Source organism: Galeopterus variegatus, unplaced genomic scaffold (genome assembly GCF_000696425.1).
Source record: "Galeopterus variegatus unplaced genomic scaffold, G_variegatus-3.0.2 Scaffold462, whole genome shotgun sequence".
NCBI lineage: Eukaryota > Metazoa > Chordata > Mammalia > Dermoptera > Cynocephalidae > Galeopterus > Galeopterus variegatus.
Window position 1 is genome coordinate 492,945 of NW_007726573.1, and position 25,818 is coordinate 518,762.

Below are 25,818 nucleotides of genomic sequence, written 5' to 3' on the forward strand. Positions count from 1 at the left end.
CACACTTCACAGGCTCTCTCTGTCCTCTGGCACGCTCACTCCAGACCCGTCGCCATCTTGCTCCCTCGATCATTGTGTTTTGATGTCAATGGTCCAGAACCACATTGTGAGCTTCAGATCTTTTTCAAGTTGCTTGACTGTCTCTGGCAGCCTTTGCAGCAGGGTAAATTTACTTTTTGGATTTCCCTGTGCAAAATATTCTCAGTAATCTTTCCCACCCCCACTTCTTGGACAAGAAGACTTTATCTCGTAGTTTTTCTCTGGGAGGGTTTGACTCTCTGAAATAACCACCCCCCTCCATCCCCATCCTGGTAATCTCAGCAGTACATACCCATTTGGCCATCCTCTCCAATCTCAACCATGTCTCAAATGTGTTTATAGTTGCCATTGAAGAAAAGCAAGGTAGTGACTTAAGATTAATGTATGGCCTTAGAGTTCTGGGTTCTAGTCCTTGTTGCCTTGAACAGGTCATTTGAGCTTTGAGCCTTAATTCTAATCTCTAAAATGGGATAATAGTAGTACCTGGATTAGAGGCCATAATACATGCAGCATGTAAAGTGCTTGGCCTACAGTAGGTGCTCAGTAAATGATCGCAATTAATGCTGGATGAGGAATCAGAGATGCTATTTTCTTTTTTTAGTTTCTATTCCATCTCAAAATAATTTTGTGACCTTTGGCAAAGAATTGAAACATTCTGAGTCTCAATTTTCTGATCTGTAGTCTGGGGACAAAATGGTTTTTCCCTGCATACCTCACAAGGTTCTTATGAGAATTTATCAGCAGTAGCAGCTGCAAGATCTCTTTCAGTTTCTTATTCTGAGAAGCTGCTTTCAGTTTCTGCAGTCAGCTACCCATAGGTACCAGGCGAGGCCCAGAGGAGAGCTGCCTAAAAATGTCTATATTCAAACAATTTGGCCACAGCTACAACCCATATTTCCCCAGTCAGAAGCAACAAAGTCTCCCAAAACATCTGTACTTGGGAGAATTCTTGTAAAAATTCCTCTAAACTAGAACCTCCTGAAAGTAGACATGCTGGTATATCAAAATCTCAGTTCCCAGTAATGAATCAAAGCATTCGAATCCCAGTGACAGAAGCCAGAGGGGAGGTCAAGTACTCAGGCAGAATATCTGTGGCCTTTGGTTGCAATATTTGCTTTGACTAATGTTTACTGAGTACCTTTATGGGCTGCACTTGAAAATTCCATATGGTACATATGTGGGGAAATTACAAGGCAATGATAAGCATGGAATTCAGGGTAGCGGATGTGAGAAAATTTGGGGGAGGGGAGGAGGAAAGGAATGGGAATGGGAGAGGCACACCGTGGACTTCAATGATATTGATAATTACTATTTTTTAAAAAGCTGGGTGGCAGGTATATGGTCATTTATGATACCATATAATTATATATGTTTGTACATATGTTTCATATGCATTATGTATGAAACATTTAATAATAAAAAGGAGAAGAAATCAGAAAGGAGTTCCCAAATCCAGAAAAAATTAATAAGAAACAAACAATGCTCTATAAGGGCCACATCTATTTTTATCTGTTCTGTTAACCATTCTATACCCATTGCCTCTCACACAGCCTGGTCCAAAATGGGTGATGGATAACTGTTGTTGAATAAATGGATGGGAGAATGGATGGGTGAATCTGTAACGTTCCTCCATGCTCCACCCCCCACACCACCTGCCATCTTTGACTTGAAGGCATACCTTGGGTCCCACCTCTGCTGCATTCTATTTGGCAAGGTGTAGATCAGTTGGCAGAGGACCCCCTGGGAACATTTTGTTTCTGTTTGTGTCTACGACATAATACTATGGCCTGGCAAACAGACGGCTGGATCATTTAACATTGATCTATTTCAAGCAAAATGTCCTTGCATGATTTATTCCAAATGACAACAACCTGCTGCAAGGATCTTTGGAGTTAACTTCTCTGATTTGGTCCTGGCTGCCAAACACATTCTGTAAGTGACTATCTTTCATGGTCATGAGAGAAGTTGCTGCAAGTACTAACACCCTCTTCTCTCAGGAGAGCTGGGGTCTTTTCTCTCAAGACATAAACAAGAGAAGCATCAGTGGTAGCAGCTGCTGGCCCCAGCATTGTTCTGTGCCAGCTTGCTAAGCACCTGGTCCCCACTGGAGAGACTTGATAGGACTTTGCCATTCTGCTTGGCACAGCTGTTCACTTCCCAGGAATGGAGTCCAGAGGATGTGTGGCTGGCCTGCATGGTTAGAGGCGGGTAGAGGATGAGAATGGATGCCTACTCATCTTATTGAAACAAATGACTTCCGTATGTGTCCAATCGATGCCAGAGGAACTGGGAAGCTACCAGGCATTGCTTAAGCCTGTTAAGGGGTTAGACAAAAAAGGTAGACTAGCAAGCATGAAACTGCCCTCCCTCCCAGTCAGCTTCTTTCCTAGGCTGAGGGCCTGGAGGTGACTGTCAAGGGCTGGACAGTGGCCAGGATGGGTTTGGGAAGACTGCTGGGTATGCTAGCAGTGCTCTCAGCCTCTGTGTGACCTCTCCAGGCCCCATTCTGTACTACACGATAACAGTCAAGATATTTAACAACTGGTATGGCATAGGCACTAGGCAATCGGAATGAAGAAGGGCTTTACTGATGGAGGTCTCAGCTGCACCTTGTCTGAGCCCGTTAGCTGCTGGGTGGTAGAGTTATGGAGAGGAGCTGGGGGAAGGTCCAGGGTGTGGGAGCGAGAGGCCTTGAGGAGCTCAGAGCATCTGCTATTCACCTATCAGTACAGGCCTATTTCAACATTTTAACGACCAGTGTGACCATACTTCTGCTGAATGTCAGCTCTGTTGTACAGTAGGAGGAAGGTGGAATAGATCCTCTTACTTTATGTGCATCATATTGGGGAACTTGTTAAAAACACAGATGGTCAGAACCCAACTCAAGACTACTGAATAAAGCTCACTACAGCCCAGACTAGGCTCACTTTGCTCCTGGGACCTGAGTGCCCTGGATCAGCTGATCTCTAAGGAGTCAGCTCTAACTTTTGTGGGCTTATGATGCCTTGAGAGATGGAGTCCAGCTCACGTAGAATCCCTAGGGGGGAATATGCCTAATTCAGGTGCAGGTCATGTGGCTAAGTGAAGCAAGCCAGTGGGGCGGTGGCAAATTGAAGAGCAAATTCCATCTAATTGAAGCCATTTTAACACCGACCCAGCCCTTTGGATTGCTGCTGCTCAGGTATGCAGGCCTGGTATGAACAGACCTTCTGACTTTTCAAGGGACATTGGAAGTCATTGAGTATTGGGTCAGTACTGCACCTCACCAAGTCACAGATGAGGGCGTTGCTTTAAACTCTTCCTGTGCCAAAAGCCCAGCCTATGGTATGGGTGAAGGGTAGAGGAGGTGAGGCTGGTCCCACACAAAAAGGGAAGGAAACAAGTCCTAAGTGAGGTTCTCGATACTGCTTAACGAGGCTATTTCCTCAAGTATGGTCCTCAGAATCTGTCTTCAGCTCGTTGTCACCTGCCTTTCACCTCTTGGATGTCCCCTGCCTTCCCCCAATCGAATCCCACCCTCAGCACCTTACATAGCACCAAGGTGCCAGGGTCTGACCATGGGGCAAAGGGGTACCCTTCTTAGGGACTTTATGAATCTTAGCTGGGGGGTGGAGCCTTCACATGATGCAATTTTCTGCTTCAGACTTGAGGTGGTAGGGTTGTATCTGGGATCTCCGGAATGTTCCATGAAGGAGTGGATTCCTTTAAGTACAAGGGAACTCGGCTTGATTGCTACATTTATTGCCAAAGCTCGCCCCTTGCTTGGAATACCCTTTCTCCCACCACTTTGTCTATCTGACTCTCACTTGTCCTTCAACTTACACTGTGTCCTGGCCTCCAGGATTAGGCTATGTCAGTCTTCTTTTAGCACCACAGTCCTGTGCATGACCTTGTTTTAGAATTTCTCACCCAGATATATATATATATATATATATATGAATGAATGAATGAATGATTTTTTACTTGGAATCACAACAGCTTGTTTTCTTACAAATGTCCAAGTCTATCATTTGTTAAGTGTTCACTATGTGCCAGTGCTGTTTAGGTTACTTTGTATTATTATCCCATTTAATCTCACAATAGCCCAATGAGATTGGTACTATTATTATTTCTGCTTAAGAAAATGAGGCTCCGAAAGATTAAGTAACTTGCTCAGCCTCACATGGCTAGAAAGTGATGAGGGTTTGAACCAAGTCTGTGTGCAGCAGAGTCTGAGTTTGTAACCAGATTGCACTAAGCCAAAGTCCTCTGGAAGTCAAGGATGCCTTTTCGTTTCATATAGCACAGTCTCAAGTCAAGTTTTAAAGTTAGATAGTTTGAGTCTGCATCCTTGCTCTGCCACCATCTGCATTGAACCTTCAAGCCTCAATATCCTTGGTTATGGAATGGGGACAATTATACCTGCCCTATAAGATTATGGTGGAAATTACATGAAAGGATGTGTCTATTGTCCTCATTGCGGTGCCCAGCACACAGTAAATGTCAGACACATGTCGGTGGAAGAAAAGAGTTGAAGGTGCTGGTGAAGTCAACTTTTACTTGGAAACATCTTCTACCCCTTTCAAACCCTCATAAAACTCAACAAACATGGGGTTTGGTTTGGGAGGGAGTGAATTTGATGCTGGGCTTGGGTATAAAGGCTGGAGGAAGTGGGGGTGGAAAGCCGTGGGATCATTACATTTCTCAGAGAGGTTATGGAGGCAATGGACAATAGGAAGAGTATTCTGTTTCATTTGGAAGGCATGGATTGTGTCTCCATTGCTCTTAAACAACTGCCTTGTCAGTCACAAAGGTTAAAAATTAACTGGATCCATTGCTACTGAGGTATAGACTAAATATTTGGTAGGCTGGTCATGTTATTTATCTGCCCCTCTGGGTGTAAATTACTAAACTCATTGTTATCTCATCAAGAGGCATCCCTAAGTACTCATGTTTTGACAAATCGTACAATACCTCCCTGTCCTTATGACTTCATCCTGTCTCTCCATCTGGGTTATTGTATTCAGTTAACAAGGCATGGGTTGAGCGTGTTGATTTTGTGCTATATGCATGGGTCAGTATCTCATAGAAATGCTCGAACAACGTGCTACCATGATGGCTCTACCAGCCCCGAAGTTCTGACACATATGCAGTATTCCGTGGCAGGATTATGGTTTTGTTTTTATTAAGGTCTGGAACAGTCTGTGGACCATTCAGTTTGCAAAGTGTGTGGGTGGGTATGTAAAAGATATGTGTTGAATCCCAGGACCTTCAAGAACTGTCTACGGAAAGGTCTAATTAGACCTGACATTTTTCTTTTCTTTTCTTTTTTTTTATGGCAACCAGCCTTAGTAGTGAATGGCGTTTATGCGTTAAAGTGCCCACATCGATGGGCATGCAATAAATGTTAAATCACAACAATTAAGTTTAATGAGAATTAATGGGTTATCTTACAGCATTGCTTTGGTTCCCTGGGATGCCTCCTCACCCCTGTTTACGAGGCTGTGCCTGGCTAGTCCTGCCCACTTCAGCCCCGTCTTAGTGGCATGACCTAGTTTTGTCCCCTTTCCACTGCAGACTCGGCCCTTCTTTCCCCACCTGTCAGGAATGTCAAGGTTGCCCGACCCCCTTCCTTGGTACTCTTTCTCAATCCTCCATCTTTCTCTCTTACTCTCATACAACCCCCCATCTTTCCTTCATATTTCTTTACCCTTCCTGTTTCTTCTTCTTTCCCCCCTTTTCCTCAACTGTCTTTGTCCAGTCCCTCTTACAGCAGCTTTCCTCCAGGAAGCGCTCTACCACAGCCTTGGACTGGCATATTCTCACTGATGTTGTTACCTGAGGGGTAAAACAACTAGTCTGCCCCAAATGAGAAGCAACCAGGGGAAGTAGAGAATGCCGCAATGCGAGCAGAATACATATCTAAACTCAGCCCCACACAAGGTTGTTTTCAGTATGCTGTGTTTTCTTGGGGAAGTCAGACTATAGAGCCAGGATGAATTAATTCTCCATAATACCATACATGGCCCTATCCCCAGCCACATGCTTCCTGCTTATATATCCTGTAGGATTATATGTGGGAAAATAGATCGAAAGTTTAAATTATGATCATCTTTGGTACGTGGTGGTCAGCTTTCTCTTTGACTTTCTTGAGTGGAGCAAACTCAGGAAGCTGACTGCCTTTAGTTTTAGTGGGTTCTCAGAATGTTCAAAGCATACATTTCATACCCCTCCCAGAAATTTCTCCCTTTGCAGGCAAGATTATGACCTTACAGAAGGAAAATGACATGGCAGCTATTAGTGGCCACTGTACAAGCCCCAGCAGAAGCTGTTCTAGTGCTTGCTAAGAATATGGTGATAAGGTCAAAGAAGCAAGGCCAACAATCCCACCACTATCATACCCCTGGCTGAAGCCCCTTTAGGACACCACAGAAATTCTACACAGAACACAGGGGCCACATGCTCCATACTGGGGAGCAAAGTGGTCAGGGCTGTCTCCCACTCCTTGGTCTGAATAGTGGGCTGTGCTGCATCGAACCATTATATTTGGATGGCTACACAATCCTTCCTCCCACCTATGGCAGGAATCCCTGTGCCCACCTTTCCTTTTTTGGAGGTAAAATGGGCAGAATAAGTACCCATGCTTGATTCCCCAAAGAACGGCAGGACACCCTCAGTGGAGGCAGACTGTATTTAAATGCAATTCACCTCTTTGGGGTCTAGGAAAAGCCACCCGTAGATTCATTTGCTGGGAAAGACGGTCTGAGTGGCTGAGACAGTGGACACTGGAGTCGTGGCCTTGCCAAGAGCTGACTTTCTCCGGAGGTCTGTCTGCTGTCCGGAGTGGCAGCCGCTTCGGTGGGCGAATAGGATGGTCATCTCTGGGCCCGAAGGGGCTGCTTCGGGCTGGGACCCCTTGGGGGTGGCTGGCTGTTCAGGCTTTCCAGAGGTGGGATGGGAGGTGTAGTGTTTGGTGGGAGGAGGGCTGTAATTCTGGAATCTCACGGTTTTGACTTGCTGCAAGAGAAAAGAGAGCAAAGGGACATGGGTGAGGTGGGGGACGTGCTATTTTCCTTGGGACTTGGTTTGTGCTGTTTCTCTTCACTTGTCCCCACTTGCAATGCCTCATTTGTGTGTTCATTCGGTGAGTATTGTGTCTACTGTGAGTGTCTCCTATGCATCACGAGCTCCATTAGGTGTTACGAGTTGAACGGTGAACAAAACTCACCAACATGACAATTACAACCAGTGCTCTGAGCAGGGAAGTGTCAGCTGCTGAGAATGTAGCTGGAATGGGGATAGTTGGGGAAGTCTTCCTGGAGGCAGAGCTCTTTCAGTTGAAGAACAATTAGGAATTATCTGGGAGAAATAGGGTAGGCAACTGCCTGTGAAAAGGGCCTGAAGCAAGAGGGTATGATCCCTTCCAGGAAATAAAAGTTCACCTTTCCTCTCTTCTCTCTGCTGACCATTAAGGCCCAGCTCAAGTCCCACCTCTTCCTTGAGGCTTCTCCTGATGATTCCATTTAGAGATTTCATAATGACCTTATAGGTCCTCAGAGCAGAGTTTGCAAACTGGACACCTGCTGGCTGAATTTAGCCTGCAGAATGAGAGTTTGACTTACTTGCCAACACAGAAAAATTGGAAGATAGCATATAAAAATCAGGATTTCATATGTCTCTTGAAACATCAAACATCTGGCACACTGGGCCTATGCCCCATTCTGGCACTTGCTTTATATGAGATGCATGGTCTCCAGTTTGCCCAAGCCTATCTCTCTTTCTCTTCCTTCACCTCTTCTAACCTGTTACATATCTGACTGGCACTATAGGTATTTGCTTTGGCCAATCCTTATCTTAGGAATTGGTAAAGTGTTCTATGGTACTGCTTAGGAATGATTTCTTTTTTCCATGAAATTAGATCCTAGTGTGCCCACTGAGAACCTAAGTTTCTTCGTATTTTTTGACCCTCATTATTATCTCTCTGAAGTCTGGGCACTTACTAAATGTTTATAGTTGGAGGGTTGTATTTCATAGCTTGGAGTAATGAGCAACTAGGGCCTGAAAAACTTTGAATTATTTAATACTATAACTCAGAATAAGAACCCTCAACATTTATATTAGTCACTGCTTTTTCCAAATGTCTTTCCCTATAAGCTTATAGCTTAGCATTAAGAGCATGAGTTTTTGTGTCACATTTGGACTCTACTCCAGACCCTCATGTGTGCCAGCTGCGTGGCCTTGGGTAATGTTCTTTAACTTCCTGAGCCTCCATTTCCTCATTTTAAAGAGAGGATGAAAATAATACCTTCTTCAGAGGGTTGCTGTTGGGATTAAATGAGATGGGACATGTGAAGTACTCAGCAGTGCCTGCCAGGTCATTAGTATTCAGTAAATTCTTAACAAATAGGAGGAAACCACATCCTCTTTCTATTTTTAGGGGAATGGATGATGGTGGTAATGATGGTGATGGTCGTGGTGATATTGATGGTGGTGATGGTGATGATGGTGATGTGATGGTGGTGGTGATGTGATGTGATGGTGGTGGTGATGGTGATGTGATGGTGGTGGTGATGGTGGTGATGATGATGGTGATGTGATGATGGTAGTGATAATGTTGATGGTGGTGACAATGGTGGTGATGTGATGATGGTGATAATGGTGATAATGGTGATGATAATGTTGATGGTGGTGATGATGGTGATGGAGATAATGGTGATGATGGTGATGTGATGGCAGTGATAATGGTGGTGGTGGTGATGATGGGATGTGATGGTGATGATGGTGATGTGATGCTGAGGGTGGTGGTGGTGGTGGTGATGTTCAATAAACTAAGAGACAGCAATGAGCATCACCTAATTTTCTTAGTGTTACTTCCTCCTCCCCACATATTATTCAGAACATAAGAGTTTTTGTAAAAGACATGTCTTTTTTAAAAGACTTTACAAAAACTCTTATGTCTTCTAGTGGGGAAAACCCTGGACTAGAAATTAAGGAATCTGACTTCTGCCACAGAGGCCACAATAAGTTAGTTGCTGGAGTTGTTATGGTTCAGTGTGACCTTGATGTCACTTAAATTCTCCTGTGCTTCAGTTACCTCTTTTATACAATGAATAATTATGTGTCAAGTGTTATGTTAGCACTTCACATATCTTATCTCATCTAATCTCCACTCCAATTCTATCTGGCCATTACTATTCTTACCCCCATTTGACAGATTAGGCCAAACATAAAAAAAGAGTTCCAGAAGGATGAAGTGTTTTGGCCAAAGTCACCCAGCAGCAAGCAGCAGAGCTGGAATTCAAATCAAGATTTGTCTTATTCCAAGGCCATGTTTTTTTCCAAGCCAGCCTCAAAAAGAGAACGTATAAAACATTCGGGAAGCATAAAGGAGAACCAGTAGCATGCCTAGGGTGGGGATGAGGATGCGAGCAAGTGGGGGGTGTTGTGTGTGAAGATTCTTTCAGGGCTACGATTTTACTTCCTTGTCCACCAATGCTAAAAATCTCAGAAGCTGGGACAGCATTAGGGTAATGTTAGGGGTCTCAAGAGTCGGGCACCCGATGTCACACCACTCCTACCTTTTCTATGCCATTTCTTGAGTTTTCTGGTTTCACCAGGATCGATGGTGGGGCAGATGCAGGTGGTTTGAGTGGAGGCTCACTCTTGATGGGGATGTCCTTGCCTTCCAAGATGAGGGAACTGGCTGCCGAGTGGATCCTGGTGTCACTGCCTCTGGTGACGCATGTGAGGGCAGGCTCCCCAGTAGGAGTAGGCTTGGGTCCCATCTCCACCACCACGGTTGAGGGTGAGGAGGAGACCCCCTGCGGCTGGTAGAATTGGAACTGCTGAGGCCGTACGACCATGGTGGGGCTGCGTCTGAGTGAGCCCACCACAAGGGTGGGGATCCCTGACTGGATGGGTCTCTGCAGGGATCCATCTGGGGAATTAAATGACAGAGACATTAGTAACAGAGGCAGCAGACAGCAGGTTGGGTCGGGGCTGAGTAGGCAGTGTGTCCTGATATCCAAGAATAGTTAAGTGCTTTCCTAATTTGGCTGCACTTACATTCTCTTGGGGTCTTTCAAAGGTGCCCTTATTCTTTTTTTAGTGCTGTTTGCTGATGCTGGCAGCAAATAACTGGCTAGCTGAATGTTGTGTGTGTGGGTGGGGGTGGAGGGTGTCAAAGGTATGTTGCCTTCTCTCTCTCTCTCTCTCCCCCTCCAGGCCTTTAAGATGGAGGGTGTAGAAGAGAGACATGCAGAGAAAGTGTCGCAGTGAGAAGCAGACATAGGGGCAGGCAGACCAGAGAGGAAACAAAAGATGAAGGGAAGGAGGGAAAGAGAGAGGGCGGGGGAGAAGAGAACTCTGACCAGCTACTCGATGAAGAAAACCCTAAGAGAAGCTTCAGGCATGTGGTGGAGGGGTTGCTTTTTGCTGGGGGCAGCAGGGAGTAGTGACAGTTTGTGTGCCAGACAAGCATGAAGCCAGACAGAGGTCAAATTTGGAGAGGTCATCCCAGAGTTAGGACTGTGTGTGGATGAGCATTGCAAGGTCTCATGACACAGGATCTGGAATCAGACTTCCTCCCAAGTAAGTCAGTAAGTCACGGCACTTCCTTGCTCCTCAGAGCCTGCATTTGTAAACTGGAAATAATAACAGTACATCATAGGACTGTTGTAAGGGTTGCATTTTGTGATGTGTACAGAGTGTTAGGATAGCACCTGGAACATAATAAAAGCCCCATGCTTGTCAGCTGTCATTAATTTTGGGTAAAGAATAGCATGCTCTAAAAATGCAAGGTCTAGGAATTAATTTTTTGCCAAACTCCCTCTACCTCTCCTTCTCCCCCTCCCTTTCTTCCTCCTCCTTCTCCTTTTAAATTGAGATGTCTTTGCCCTCAGATTTTCTGGAAAACACGAGGGTTCTTGTTATTTGGGCGTACGTCCTGTAGGTGACCTGGGGAATCAGGAGTTCATTGCATTCTGTGGGGGTTGGAGGAGACGCCCCTGAGAAACACTGCAGGCCATTTCTCCATCAGGGTCTCCTAGCATCTAGAGAGACATAGGTTATGTCCCAGCCAGAGGTATCAGTTCTTCATGACACTCCAGGGACATGTGTTTGAATCAGAGTCCTTTGTGTCCAGCACAGAGTGCCTGAGCCAAGGCCACATCTGCACTGTGACAACTCTTCATCAAGCCAGAAGTGAAAAGCAGAATGCTTTGCTAAAACACAATGGGCGTTCTTAGATGCTGCAAGCAGGCCGGTCACCATTTATGCAAGTCTGACCTTTCAATTTAGATATTTATTTTTCTACTGACAGCCCTGTGAGGTGTACACGGTCAATTCTGCTGTCATTTCTCTTTGCTTTGGGGAGATTGATAGCTTGACCAGCCTCACCTTGGGAAAAGGGAGAAAGAGAAAGCCTCCAGGACCTGGAAGTCAAAACAATTCCAGGAAGACATGTCCTTAGGCTCCTGTAAGCATGTGAAAAATTGGTTTTATGCCTTGTCTATTTATCTTGTTGGTTCCTAATTTCCAAGAGATTTAATGCTTTCTTATTACACGTGCATATAGTACAAGCAGTTAACGCTCTAAGCCGGTCAAGATTTGCACAAAGGTAGAGAGGGTTACTAAAAAGCATGAGTGATTGTGGATGGGCCACAATTCTCTGCATCCCTAAGTGGTCTAGGCTGAGTGTGAACATTTCAACCCAAAGTGAGTTCATGCTCTGAGTGAACCAAAGATGATCTGTGCTTAGTTGCAGTAGCAATGACAATTCTAACAAAATAATACTATAAAAAGCTAATGCTTCTTGTGAGATTATTATATGTCAGGCACTGGGCCATAAGCCTTATATGGATTGTTTTATTAAATCCATACAGTAACCCTGATGGAGTTGGTATTATTTTTATTTCTATTTTACAAATGAGAAAACTGAAGACTGGCAAGGTCAGTCCCTTCCCCAAGGCTGTTGTGTATCCCACCCAACATTTTGTGTATGTGGGAGGAGGGAGTTGGAGGAAAGGAGGGGAGAGGGAAGGAGAAGGCACTGTTGGGTGGAAGGAAGTGGCCAGAGTAGTGGGATTAGTGGTCAAGCGGGCTGTCAGATGAAAGCACTGGGACAGGTGGAGCTAAGACATTTGCTTTCTTTTTCTTGGGGAATTCTCCTGTGTGGCTTATTGTCCCACACACATTCCTCTTCCGCCTTGACTAGTCATATTGCATTTTCAGGTCAAATCATTTAAGATCACAAGAGGGATTACAGAGCCTGGTTTAAATCAGAGGCTATAGAACAAATTGTATTTACTGTGCTTGGCTTGTTGTCTTCTTCTACAGAGGTGTAGGAATATAAACCTTAATGTTTTGTAGAACAGTTAATGTTTCAAACATGTTTTAGAACTCCTGAAAATGGAATCTTATGTAGAAGTTCAATATTAAGAGATAAAAAAAAAAGCATGGTTCTTAGTTTGAAGGATCTATATATATTACCATGTGTGAAATGTGGATGTTATGTGGGTAAAAAATCAAAGCAAGATGCAGAGCAGTTCAGTATGATTAACAGGTATATGTGTGTGTGTGTCTGTCTATCTATCCATCCATCCACGGAAGTATGAAGTGACCCAACGATCATGCGTTGGTCTGGCTTCGCTCAATAAAACAACTCATCATTTGGGAATAGTAAAGCACCCTTTGCAGAGGCTCATTTAAAGCTAAATCCTGTTCTTGCAGAAAGCACTGATGTACCCAGGTCAGTTCCCCCCAGCACTTAGCTCTAGGCACGTACCTCGCTGCCACCACTTACTCTTTCTCATACTGCTCCGCCCTTTCCGGAGAGACCCTTGTCCTAAAGTCCCGGGGCTGGCTGTGCTCCTCACGGGGTTGACGATGGCGGTGGGCACAAAGACAGATTTGAAAGGACGGTTTTGCCGGGGATCACTGTCTGAAATGCTGCCTTGGGAGGACACAGAGGAGGTGGATAATGTCCATGTGGCATAGAGACCAGGGCTCCGGGAATCTGGAAAACTAGAGGTCTTTCTGGTTGTTGGACATATTTTTTAAAAGAGAAGGAATAGAAAAAGAAAATGTTCAGTCAAGAGTCCTATTTAATAAAACTATCAGCTCCCAACCAATGCTGAGCGTGGCCGCTCCTCGCCCTCTTCCTACCCATTTACACTCTTTGTCAACCACGGGCTTCACTACGTAGGCCCACTTCCCTACACCCTGACAGGTGCATTCAGTGCAGGGGCAGGAGAGGTCTTGGTGGGATGGGAAGGCTTACATTTCATCATCTTTCCCTCCACCTCTCATCACTCCTCGCCCCACGTCCCTTCAGCCCTTCGGTTCAGAGCACATGTATTCATTTTGCTTTGCAGTGGCAATTTCTTGTTCATTCAGTGACTTTTCCACTAGATTCTAAACTCGCTTAAGGCAGTGATTTTTTATGTGACTTTTGTATCTCTGTGTTCTGCATATAGTGTTGAGTAATAAGCATTTGTTGAATGGCTGCCATCATGCATTCGGCACTGGTGCCAGCCATTTTGGCTAACACATGTTGAGCGCTTACTGTAAGCCAGGCATTGGCCGTGTGCTTTGCCCACATAATCTTACAGTTTCCTTACACTGGTTTTCTGAGGTAGGTACTATCAGTGCCACTATTTTAGAGATTAAAAAATTAGAGACTTACAATTACTTGCCCAAGCAACTACTGGACTTGAGATTTGAACCCAGGTCTAAGCTGGCCTTCTGCTGTTACCACTGAGCTATACTACCTCCTGGCTCATTAGAGCATTCATCATTTGGTAGCAGGAAAAAGCCTTTATTCTGCCTGAAATAAATGAACTAAAGCAGCTGGTAGGCCTTATACATGCCTCCATAAGACCCTAATTCTTTAGCCTTGGGCTGTGAATTTCAGGTTGGTATTAAAGTTTTATAAAACAACAATCCCTTGTCCATTGTTTCTAGCCTGCAACTCCCTGAATTCCAAGGGGAGTAGCTGTCATTTTACATGCCTTTCTTGCCCTTTTACCAATCCAGCTCCAACATCACATCTCCTACTGAGCAGTCCATCAATCACCTTGTCACTCTGTTGATTTAGGAACTTCTGCTAATTCCCTGGGAATAACGAACTCAACCAAGGCCCTGGCACAGAGGTGCCCTTGTTGTTTCGTTCCTGTCAATGCCTCCAGGTTTTCCTTTCGGTCATTTTCCCTCATTTATCCTCTTTCCCCTTTTCTCTTTATTAAAAAAATGCTATGTGATTTAATAATGAGCCAGTGTTGTATGAAGATAGGTAAGGCATCATTTAACTGTGGCCCATGCTGCCCAAGAAGTATATGTAGCCAAAACCTTAGGAACTAATGCTTGCAGCAAAGAGACTTCTGTCCATTGCTGTCAACCTGCCTCTGGTCCCCATAGTGGTGAGGTCAGCAAAGAGGACTGGGGCTGTCCATCAGTGAGAGGTCAGACTATATTCTGGAAGTGAGGCCTGGGCGGTGGAGAGAAATCCCCAGCACTGGCTCTCATGGCAGAGGGCAGCTGATCTGCCTGTGTTTTGAACAGAGGCCTCAAGGTGCTGGATGCTGCAAAATGAATTAGCAACAGGAAAGACAAGTTCCAAAATTCTTGCTAGCAGCAGCAGAAGCAGCAGCAGCAAGGACAGAATACACCTAATTAGGCCCAAGCCAGCCTATTCCACCAGTCCCTTCTTTGAATGACTGTTTATAGATTGAGGTGTGACCTCATTTTTTCTGAGCCCAGCACCGGGCTGGATTCCAGGAACTCCTAAATTCCAGGTCTCTCATCCAACACTGAGTCTCTCTATGTCTTTTGGCAAAAAGCTCAGCACTTACCTAGCACTTTCTTCCAACATCAAAGCACTTTGCTGTATTAATTAATCCCCATGACGCCTCAGACCTGCAGACATTATAATCCTTGTTTTCCACATGGAAAGACTGAAAGACATTCTGGACTTAAGTAGGAGAAGTGGATGTTGCCTCTGATTTGATCCACCATGCAGGTCCCTGTGTCCTTTTCTGTATCTGGGATATTCACCATTAAGAGTGTGCCCAATATTGGGGCCGGCCCGGTGGCGCACTGCTACAGTGCGCTGCTTGGGAGTGCGGTGGTGCTCCCGCCGAGGGTTCGGATCCCACATACAGACCGGCCGCTCACTGGCTGAGCGAGGGGCGGGAGCAACACCGAGGGTTGCGATCCCGTGGCTGGTCCCAGTCTGGTGCGCGCACAACACTGAGGGTTGCGATCCGTTGCCGGGCACGAAAAAAGACAAAAAGGAAAAAAAAAAAAAAGAGTGTGCCCAATATTCAAAAGGGACATTACAAACAGCAGCTCTACTGTGCTCACCACCAGCAGCAGCCCCCTGGTAAGGAGAAAGGTTGGACCTTGACAATCTTTGTATAGTTCTCTGTAGAGCATTAAAGGCCAATGAGTGGTGGCCCATCTGTCATTTTTCTCCACTCATGAGAGTGAGGTAGGCATATGTGACTGTGAAGGATGCAAGAAAGAGAAATATCCTGGATTACTGGGCAGATGGGAATTTATTGAGAGGAGAAGAGGGGAAGCTAAGGACTTGGGAAGAGGATCCGAGGAGGCTGCAGAAAGCTCAGCAGCAGGAATCTGCAGCAGGAAGAGTTGGATCTGATTCTGCTGCTGCTGCTCTTGCTATGAATGGTCTTCAACTTTGCCCACATCCTTCCCTCCCTTGCTCATGTTTCAAAATCCCCAAGGAGAGAGTCAGATTGGCTGAAACTGACCCTTAGCGGGGGTGATGGTTGAGGAGAAGGAGCATTTGGTTTCTTTGGCCTCTGAAAAGGGAGAAAATGTCTGCCTCCCTCCAAGACTAAACATGATGTAGGAGACTCAAAGGGATGTTGGTGCTATTAAGGAGGGGTTTGGATGCTGAACAGATGAAAACTTCACATATGTTCTGTACAACTTGAGCCAATGGATGTCTCCAGTAGCCTTTTCCTCTCCTGGTGGTTAAAAGTTTCCCTTGTTGAATCTTAAATCTAAACCCTGGCATTTTGGTCAATTCTAGTCTATAGTTAATCCCCAAATTCTGGCTGGCTCAGTTCATTAGGGGAGGACGCTAATAAGAGCAAAAGTTCAAATGCTCAGGGAGCACCTTGCTGCTTCAAGCCCTGGTTATTTTATAAAAGGCTGTGCTATACACCGAAGGGGTTGCATTGCAGTGCGGAGCCATCACTGCAAACAGAAAACAAAGACTGGGGGGAAGAACTGAAACACACAATAGAAGAGCAGAAAGGGGCCTCGCACAGGTAGTCCAACCCACTCGTTTCTTACACGTAACTTGCTAATAGTAGCAGAAACTCAGCTGACAAAGGACAGTATTATTCATCCCTGACAAATGGGAAGTTCAGTTCTTCCCCCACAGTGGAAAGGGTGGTTAATAACAAGGATTAGCTGCACATGTCATTTACATCCAAGATTAGTGGGGACAGGAACTTTCTTTGCATCACAGAGCCTATCAAGGAAAATACACCAACAATGAGAAAGAATGCATCCTCTGTCACCTAACAGCTCTCAGAAGCATATACTCTGACAGGGACTTGTTCTTCTTGGGAATGCTGGCTCCCATCAGCAAAATCAAGCCTCAACAGTGGCAGCACCTCAGTAATATGTATATGCTCAGACTTCTATGAGCTGGGAGGAAGGTGTGGACTCAATGGCAACCTGTGGTGCTGAGACTCCATCCTTAGTCTGACATGCAGCCATCTCAGAGGGGGTGAGTACAGATGCTCATGACTTGCCCAGGAACACAATGGATCTACCCAGAAGAAAAGCCAAGAAGGAGAGAAATGGAAGCTGGAGCCTTGAAATACACTGGGATGGAATCCTACATGCATTCTAGTTAGGGTAACTGTATGTCCTGATTTTCCCAGAAGAGTCTCAGTTTATACTTGCTCAGAAGTGTCCTAGCCTAGATGACAAAATATATGGTCGCTCTTATTCAGGATTCTGGGTTAAGGCCTAGTGTGTAAGCAAATGCCCTCGTAGTAGGCATGGGCCTTAGGAATTCATGTTAGATCCCATGCAAGAAATTGCTCCTCATTGTCACTGTTAGCTTCCCGGTTCATCTGGCATCGATTGGGCAGGTAGGGAAGTCATTTGTTTCAATAACATGAGCAGGCATCCATCCTCATCCTCTCCCCACCTCTAACCACAAAGGCCATTCCCTACCCTCCTCAACAACTCCCAGTGCTTACTCCTATTATCAGACTCTACCACCCACCACCCCCCCTTGTTGCAGCATCATTGACCCTCTGGGTCTCTCCCTTCACTCCTTGAAGATTTTGGCTGCTGGGCCACTGCCACTCTCTCAATATAACTGACTGAGTGTCAGCTTTAACACCGTCTCAAGCCTGGAGCTCTCTCTTAAATGCTTGTACGCACAACTGCTTACCAACATCTTTACTTTAATTACTAATAGGGATTCCAGACTTAATCTGCTGTGAACTAAGCCTTTATTTCCCTCCATCCTGCAAAACCCGCTCCTCTCACAGTTTTCATTGTCACCAACTCAGTAAAAGGCAACTCCATCTTCCCGTTAATCAGGGCAAAGAACTTGGACTCACCTTGAATCCTCTATTCTTTCACACCCAATATTCAATCTTTTTTTTTTTTTTTTGTCTTTTTCCGTGTCCGGCAACGGATCACAACCCTCAGTGTCGCGCCTGTACCGGACCGGGACCGGCAACGGGATCGCAGCCCTCGGCGTTGCTCCCACGACTCGCCCAGCCAGTGAGCAGGAACCGGTCTGTATGTGGGATCCGAACCCTCGGCGGGAGCGCAGCCGCACTCCCAAGCGGTGCACTGTAGCAGTGCGCCACCGGGCCGGCCCCCAATATTCAATCTTCTAGAAAATCCTGTTGTCTCTAACTTCAGGGTGTATCCAGAATCTAACCACATTTCTCCTTTCCTACATGGCTAACACCCTGCCTCAATTCCCCATCACCTCTCCTCAGGATTATTACAATATCCTCTTTTTTTTTTTTTTTTTTTTTTTTTTTTTTTTTTTTTCCAAGCGGCGCACTATCCAGTGCGCCACCGGGCCGGCCCCTACAATATCCTCTTAACTAGTTTCTCTGCTCCTATCCTTCCTCACTATCATTTATTCTCAACCCAGCAACTAGAAGAATTCTGGTTAAACATAAGTAAGATCATGGCAGTCTTCTGCTCAAAACCCTGTAAATAGGGCTAAAGCCAAATCCCTCATTATGACCTAGAAATTCTACAGGATCTGGCTGCCGTCACCATTCTGATCTCGCTTCCTACTAACCTCTGCCTCATTCACTTCAATCCATTTCTAGTGGCCTTCATGTCAGCACACTGCTACCACAGGGCCTTTCTGCTTGCTCTTCTACCGGCCTGGAATGCACTTCCCACGGAGACCCACCTGGCTCACCTCCTCATTCCTGCATTCCTTCCACTTACTTCCCAGTAAGGCCATCCCTGACAACCTATTCTATCCTCCGTTCCTGATTTTTTCATCTTTGCTCTTATCATTAACACAATATATATTACTTATATATCTTGCTTTTTATCTGTCTCTCCCACTACAACGTAAGCTCCTGTGGGCAGGAATTTTGTATATTTTGTCACTGTTATTTCTCCAGTGCCTGACACAGTTAGTACTCAATAATATTTGTTGAAGAAATGATTTATAACATCAATTATAGATATATTAGTTTGCCTTTGGATATATATATATTTTTTTCCTTTTTGTCTTTTTCCGTGTCCGGCAACAGATCGCAACCCTCAGTGTCGCCCCCGTACCGGACTAGGACCGGCAACGGGATTGCAGCCCTCGGTGTTGCTCCCGCGCCTCGCTCAGCCAGTGAGCGGGAACCGGTCTGTATGTGGGATCCAAACCCTCGGCGGGAGTGCCACTGCGCTTCCCAAGCGGCGCACTATAGCAGTGCACCACCGGGTCGGCCCTGCCTTTGGATATTTTGCAACTTTATTACAAATTCCAAGAGCCTTCCATTGAAAGGAATAACTATGGTCTTCTATCCCAACTTTCTGCCATGTGAAAAAATCTTTTTATGCAACCCTGAATCTGTGGGGATATAGGCTTTGCCTGTGCTCCTTCTCACCAGCCAGCCTGGTTGGAAAAATCTATGGGTTGGAAAATGTAGCCTTTTATTGAACCAAAACCTTCTCTCTAAGTTATATCCACTGGTCCACTCCACTGGCCACTCATGGAATGAATCTATTTTGTGGTCTACACAGTCTATTACGATCCCTCTGACCCTTGTCTTGTATAGGTTCAATAACTCTAGTTTCTTTATCGGCTTCTCCCATAATGTAGTTTGCTATTTCCTTACCATCCTTGCTGCCCTCCTCCGGACACAGTGCCCTGCCTAAATGAAGGTCCTCTAAGTAGACATATAACCCCAGGTCTGACCCTCACAAAGTACAATGGGACTGTCATTTTGCTTGGAGTTGTGACCCTCTGGTATGTCATAAAGACAGTGTTTGATGTGTGGTGATGGCCTCACTGCCTCAAGACAGGCTTTGCCTGGGCTGATGAGGAGTGGAGTAAGGGGGACTCATGGATAGCTTTGGGGTCTGTGTGCATCTGTGTTTGTGTGAAGTGTGAAGTGGCAGGACAAACTGGGGAACAATTAAATTAATAGGCACGCCACAAAATGAACAAGATTGGGAAAAGCTATTAGGGAAGAGGACCTGCATGGTAACTAGTGTTTGATCTGGGGTGTGGATGGACAGGTTAGTGGTCTGAGTTCATGGAAACTCTGCTTAGTGGTCTAGCATCCTGAGACACTCCCCAAGGTGCTCCGGGGAGGTCATCTGACCACATTTTCCCATTGTGCCTCTAGATGGAGTGTTGGATGTGAAGTGGGATTTCTGGGATTTGTGCAGAAGAAAACCTGACATCAAGTTTTGAGCAAGTTGCTTAGCTCAGCACATCAGTGTCTTCATCTGTAACCTTACATAGCCAATGAGCTGAAATATGTGTAAGTGCTCGTAAACTGAGAAGAGCTATGAACAAGGTAACTATTTTTGCTAATTTTTAAAAGAGTTGGGGGGTTTTAGGGCAAAAGCTATCTCTTAGTCTAGAGTCCGGAAGAGCACTGAGTCCTCATCAGTTCAACCTGACTTCCCAATGCCTGAGATTAAAAGGGACGCACCTGAAAATGGGGATGACATAGTTGTTTGGGAAGATGCCGACTCGCCCAGTGACCAAGGAGATGCCCCTGAGCCAGCCATCCTGGTACTTCCCCAGGACCCTGACACCTTCTCCCTTCTGCAGGTCCAGCTCATCAGGTCCATGGGCTGAGTAGGAGTGCAGGGCTACAAACCTGGGAAGACACAGGACTGGTGAGGGAAGAAGGTGAGCATGCCTCGTGGAGGGCAGAGAGCCAGCAAATGGCAGGGGAGACAGAGAGCCCCATCAATCCAGTGGTTAGCAATAAAACTCTTTTTCATATTGAAACCTCAACCTGTAAGGCTGATAAAAGTAGTAAACCTGGTTGGGACAGCAGCGGAGGGGCCCTGATCCCTGCCCTGTCCATCTCCCTCCTCCTTCCTCCTCCTCCTCCTCCTCCTCCCCCACAGAGCACCACACAGCTGCAAATTACCCACTCAGGCCAACAATGGGGGAACTGGCCTTCAACAGAGAAAGGAGTTGCCAACCAGGAATCAGTGGCAGAGATGGGTCTCAAACTCGGAAGTAATAGCTCTACTGAGGATGCGTTCTCACTACTGCGTGGCACGTCCCCCCCAGAAAGTGGTTGCAGCCAGCAAGGTTCAGGAAAATGGGAGGTCAGCATAGAAGCTTCTCTGACCCATTCCTTCTCTTGAGAGTAGGGGTGTGTTTGACTCCCAGAAGTGGCCTGAGGAACTAGCTTAATAAGGTAAGTTCTGCAGGGAAGCAGACATTGGGAAGTGTGAGGCAGGGGTTATTTTCATTTTTTGGCATAAAATGGAATACTGGCTGCATGATGGGATGCAAGGGAATGTGCTAGTGACATCGCAAAAATGTCATTGGGTTAGAGCAGAGACTTTGCTCTCTGAAGTCCACACAGGAAGCAGGCAGGTAGCACCCAGGTATAAATCAGGGGTGTGAAGACCATAGTGAATAGTGAGGTTGTAGAAGTGAGAATAGTGGCTCGCTAAAGTCATGAAAAAATTAAACCACTTTGGCTTGCCAGATTCAGGGGTCACCAGTATATGGCCCTCAGACAGTAGGGAGCCCTTCCAGACTCTAAGGACTCTGAGACACTGAATGTTTTATCAAAAGGGCCAGGGGAGTGTACCCATCTACAAGTTTTTATTCCTTTCTGTAGTGCTATATTTATTTTTTTGCTGATTACTAAAGCAACAACTATTTATGACTCAACATTTTGAATCTAAAGGAAGACAACTGAAATTGCTCAATTCCCAATCTCCCAGTGATGTTGTGGTACATAATCTTCGTCTCTTTCTACTTTTGTGAAGTAGTGGACTAGGATGATGTGGTTTGCTGATGTGTGTCTTCCCCATTTCATTTGGAGGTGGTAAAGGAAGGGGACCTGTTGTCTCTCTGGATGGGATGGTTTGGAGTGGTGATGCTCAAAGTCAGAGGGTTGGCAAAGATGACCCCTGGGTGCCAGCACCTGGGGTGACAGGAAGAGCTTTTTACTCACATGTTAGCTGGCGGGTGTTGCTGGGAGCCAGGCAGACTGACCATGGCCGTGGAATGTCCTGGGGAGGCAGGTGCGGGATGGTAAGTGCTGACCTACACAGACAAACAGAAAAGACACCAGCAGAACCAGTGAACGCCACAAGCCAGGCCCACAGCAAACAGAACTGCTACAGAAAGGCCTGATGTGGCTGAAAGCCAAGCACCATGGCCACTGTCACCCATCATGTGTCTTCTCTGTGGTTTGTGGCTGTGGGCACAGCAGGGCGTGGATAGACTGGTTTAGGGCCTGCTGGGGAGGCATGACAGGGCCTCATTCCAAAAGACTGCTCATCTGTGGTGGAGGATAAAGAGCTGTATGATTTGCAGTCAACAGGGCACTGCCGGGCTTCTCTTCACCCCCCACCCCAGCCATCTCCCAGGGCTCACTTCCCTCTGTGAAAACCTGCTCTCAGAAAATGGCATGAGGGCTAACTTTGGTTCAGAACTTAGCACTTGCCAGGCAGTTTTAAGTGGTTTGTATCAGCTGATTTAATCCTTACTAAAGGTACTATCTTAATTTCCATTTTTGGATGATTTACTGAGACACAGAGGGAAAAAAAGGTCACCCAACGCATACGAAACAAAGAAAATTTAAAATCAGAGAGTCTAGGTTCTGAGCCACATTCTTATTGACTACTGCTCATATTAAAACACACACACACACACACACACACACACTCACACACACACACACACACACCCGGCAGCGTATCCAATGACTTGTAGAAGAGGAATCTCAATTCCTTTCCCTTTTCTATGATGAGAGAGGAAACAACAACGATAAAAATTCCTAGAAACTGCCTACTATCCTAGGACTTTTCCTATAATCTAACATACTGTCTTGCTTATTTCTTTCTTGGCACATATCACAGACTGTGATCCGGCAGCGTATCCAATGTAGAAGAGGAATCTCAATTCCTTTCCCTTTTCTATGATGAGAGAGGAAACAACAACGATAAAAGTTCCTAGAAACTGCCTACTATCCTAGGACTCTTCCTATAATCTAACATACTGTCTTGCTTATTTCTTTCTTGGCACATATCACAGACTGTGATTGTTTCCTTGTTTATTCACTGACCATCCTCCCCACGAAACTAAGTTCCACGAGGGCAGGGACTATGTCAGCCTTGTTCATCATTGTGTTTCTTATGTGCTCCGTATGTACTTGTAGCTTAAAGAACAAACAAATAATGAATGGATGAATGAAAAGGTCTTCCTACCCAGTACACCACAGGTTAGTGAAACCTTTCTAAAACTATACTTTTGTGGGTACAACTATTATTTGTATATTTGTGTTTGTGCAGGTATGAATGCTTTACTGAGTGCATGTGTCTCTGGTTCCATGTGCAAACATGTACACAGCAGTTTTATGTACATGTGTGATGGCACTGGTCTATTGTATATATGATTATGTTCACACATATAATCTGTGGGTTGATAGGTATGTATGCTGCATGTGATTGTATGTATATGAAATTGTATATGTGATTGTAAGTATCTATACGAGATTCTCTGTGTGTATATGTGAACTTGAGGTGTACACAGATACGAACAACTATGTAGCTTTGTGTGTGTACCTGTGTCAATGATTGCGTAAGTGTATGTGTGGTTGTGTATGTATGTGTGAGATTTCAAGGATCTAGCTGTAGGATCAGAAAACCATTACAGTAAAGTATTGGTGAATGTAGAGGGTTAGAAATCTTGATTTTCATTTGATCTTTAGATAGTGTTTTTAGGTAATGCATACATGAGACAAAAGTCTCTGGCCAGGGGACAAAAGTCTACAGATGGCATGGCAAAAGCCCATCTAATCAATTCTAATCACTGTTTAGGGATGGGATTATGTACTTAGACTATTTAACATACTGATTGTTATTAAAATATGTTGAAGGAATTGCTATAGGGAAAAATGTGAAAAAAAGTGTTTGCTAAGGGCAAGCTGTTTGTTGGTGGAAACTTTAGAGACAATTATCAGAAGAACATAACTTTTGCTTAAATCATTTGGGGAGAGGTTATATTTTGGGTTAAATAATGATCACAGTATTATCAATTTAGCTTTTTACAAATTGTACTTTGGAATGTCACTTTCTTAATTTAAATGATGTTACTAGTTTCCATTGTTTAAGCTATACCTAGCCATAGATAACTTTTGTCACATTGCCCATGTCTTTGTGTCCTTTTGAAATGATTGAATCAACTGGTTTTTCTTGTGAAACTTCCTTGTCTTTACAATAAAAAACAAAAGCTAACTTTGAATCGGGGCTATACCCAGTTTTCTCCTTCTAACAAAAGGGTTGCTGAGGTGCAGTCCTTCAGGCTTCTCATTGCATTCATCTTGCTTTGAGTAATCTTTTTTCCATCTCTGTTACACAGTGAGAAGTGTAACAGGTGAAGAGGTAGAAAAATTGAAACCCTCATGTATTTCTGGTTGGAATGTAAAATTGTGTAGTCCCTTTGGGAAACAGGCTGGCAGTTCCTCAAATGATTAAACATGGGATTACCACGTGACCCAGTAAGTCCACTCCTAGTATATACTCCAGAGAAATGTAAACTTATGTCCACACAGAAACCTATACACAGATGTTTACAGCAGCATTATTCATAATAACCAAAATGTGGAAACAATCCAAATGTCCATCAACTGATGAACAGATACACAAAACATGGTATATCCATACAATGGATTATTATTCAGCCATAAAAAGGAATGAAGTATTGATAGATGTGAGAACATGGATGAACCTTGAAAACATTATACTAAGTGAAAGACACCAGACACAAAAGGCCATGTATTATTTGATTCTGTTTATATGAAATGTTCAGAATAGGCAAACCTATGGTGATAAAAAGTAGATTAGCTGTTTCCATGGGTTCGGAGGATAGGGAATATGAGGTGATAGCTAAAGGGTATGGGGTTTCTTTTTGAGGTGATACAATGCTCTAAAATTGTGGTGGTAATGGATTCACATATCTATGAATATCTAAAAACCACTGAATTGTACACTTTAGATGACTGAATTGTATGGTAGGTGAATTGTAACTCAATAAAGCTCTCAATAGCACAACCACCCATCTGAGGTACTCTAATACTGCATAAAGCGTTCAGAAATTTGCAATCAAATTTTGTTACAGTGGGTCCCTCAAACAGAGGTGAAAAGGAGCTGGCTTTGGGATAGCTGCTCCTTCCCTATGACTGGGCAAGATACACCCCTGCTGGACTTAGGAGAGGTGCCAAGGGAGAGCCTTGTTATATGAACAACTAATCTTATGTTTGTGGAGACTGTTGGGCCACTGATTAAGCAGGATGAACCTCACTTAACACCCCTGACTTTCCAATATTATGTTTGAGTAAAAAGTACTTCTATTCATAAACACCATTAATCATTTAGAGAGGAGGAAGTTGACAGAATGTGAAGCCACCCCTCCGTTACATCAGGCTCTTTTTACTTCTCTGGGCCTTCATCTGGGGAGGGGAGTATTTCCCCCTATTTGGAACAATGAACCTGGCCAGGACTGAAATCTGGGGGCTTGTGATAGAGTTATTTCTGATATGGAATGGGAAAGGATGTCAGATTCTCAGGTTTTGAGATGTCCTGGAGGAGAAGAGAAGAGAGAATGTGAGAAGGAGGCAGGAGAGAGGGTGAGATAGTGGGAGGCCCTGGGAGGCCCTGAGACGTGCAGAGTTAGACTGGGACAGAGACGCAACTGGAGAAAGACAGATCCAGAGGGACTGAGGGAGGAAGAAAGGAGAAAAGGGGAAGATAAACACAGATTGGAGAAAAAAACAAAAACAAAAACAAAAAACCCCAAAACATGGATTGGAGAAACTCTTACATTTATAAGAAGAAAAACAACCCAATAAAAAGTGGGCAGAAGATACCACAAAAAAAGATATACTGAGTGGCCAATAAGCACATGAAAAGATGCTCAACATTAATAATTATCAGGGAAATGCAAATTAAAGCTGCCACGAGACACAAATACACACCTATAAGAATGGTTAAAGTTAAGAAGACTGACCATTCCGAGTGCTGGAGAGAATGTGGTGAAACTAGAATTCTTGTAGACTTTGGATG

At 44.8% G+C, this 25,818-nt stretch overlaps 1 protein-coding gene across 1 annotated transcript in view; it reads right to left on the reverse strand.

The window, feature by feature from the left end:
- Positions 1-6,759: 6,759 nt before the first annotated feature.
- SH3RF2 (SH3 domain containing ring finger 2) overlaps positions 6,760-25,818 on the reverse strand; it is a 120,957-nt gene continuing 101,898 nt past the window's right edge. Inside the window, exons 5-9 of the mRNA XM_008569077.1 lie at positions 21,705-21,796; positions 20,208-20,378; positions 12,821-13,053; positions 9,597-9,955; positions 6,760-7,035 (exon numbers count right to left, since the gene is read on the reverse strand). Coding sequence (XP_008567299.1) covers positions 6,760-7,035; positions 9,597-9,955; positions 12,821-13,053; positions 20,208-20,378; positions 21,705-21,796 — 1,131 coding nt within the window. The remainder of the gene's footprint in view (positions 7,036-9,596; positions 9,956-12,820; positions 13,054-20,207; positions 20,379-21,704; positions 21,797-25,818) is intronic.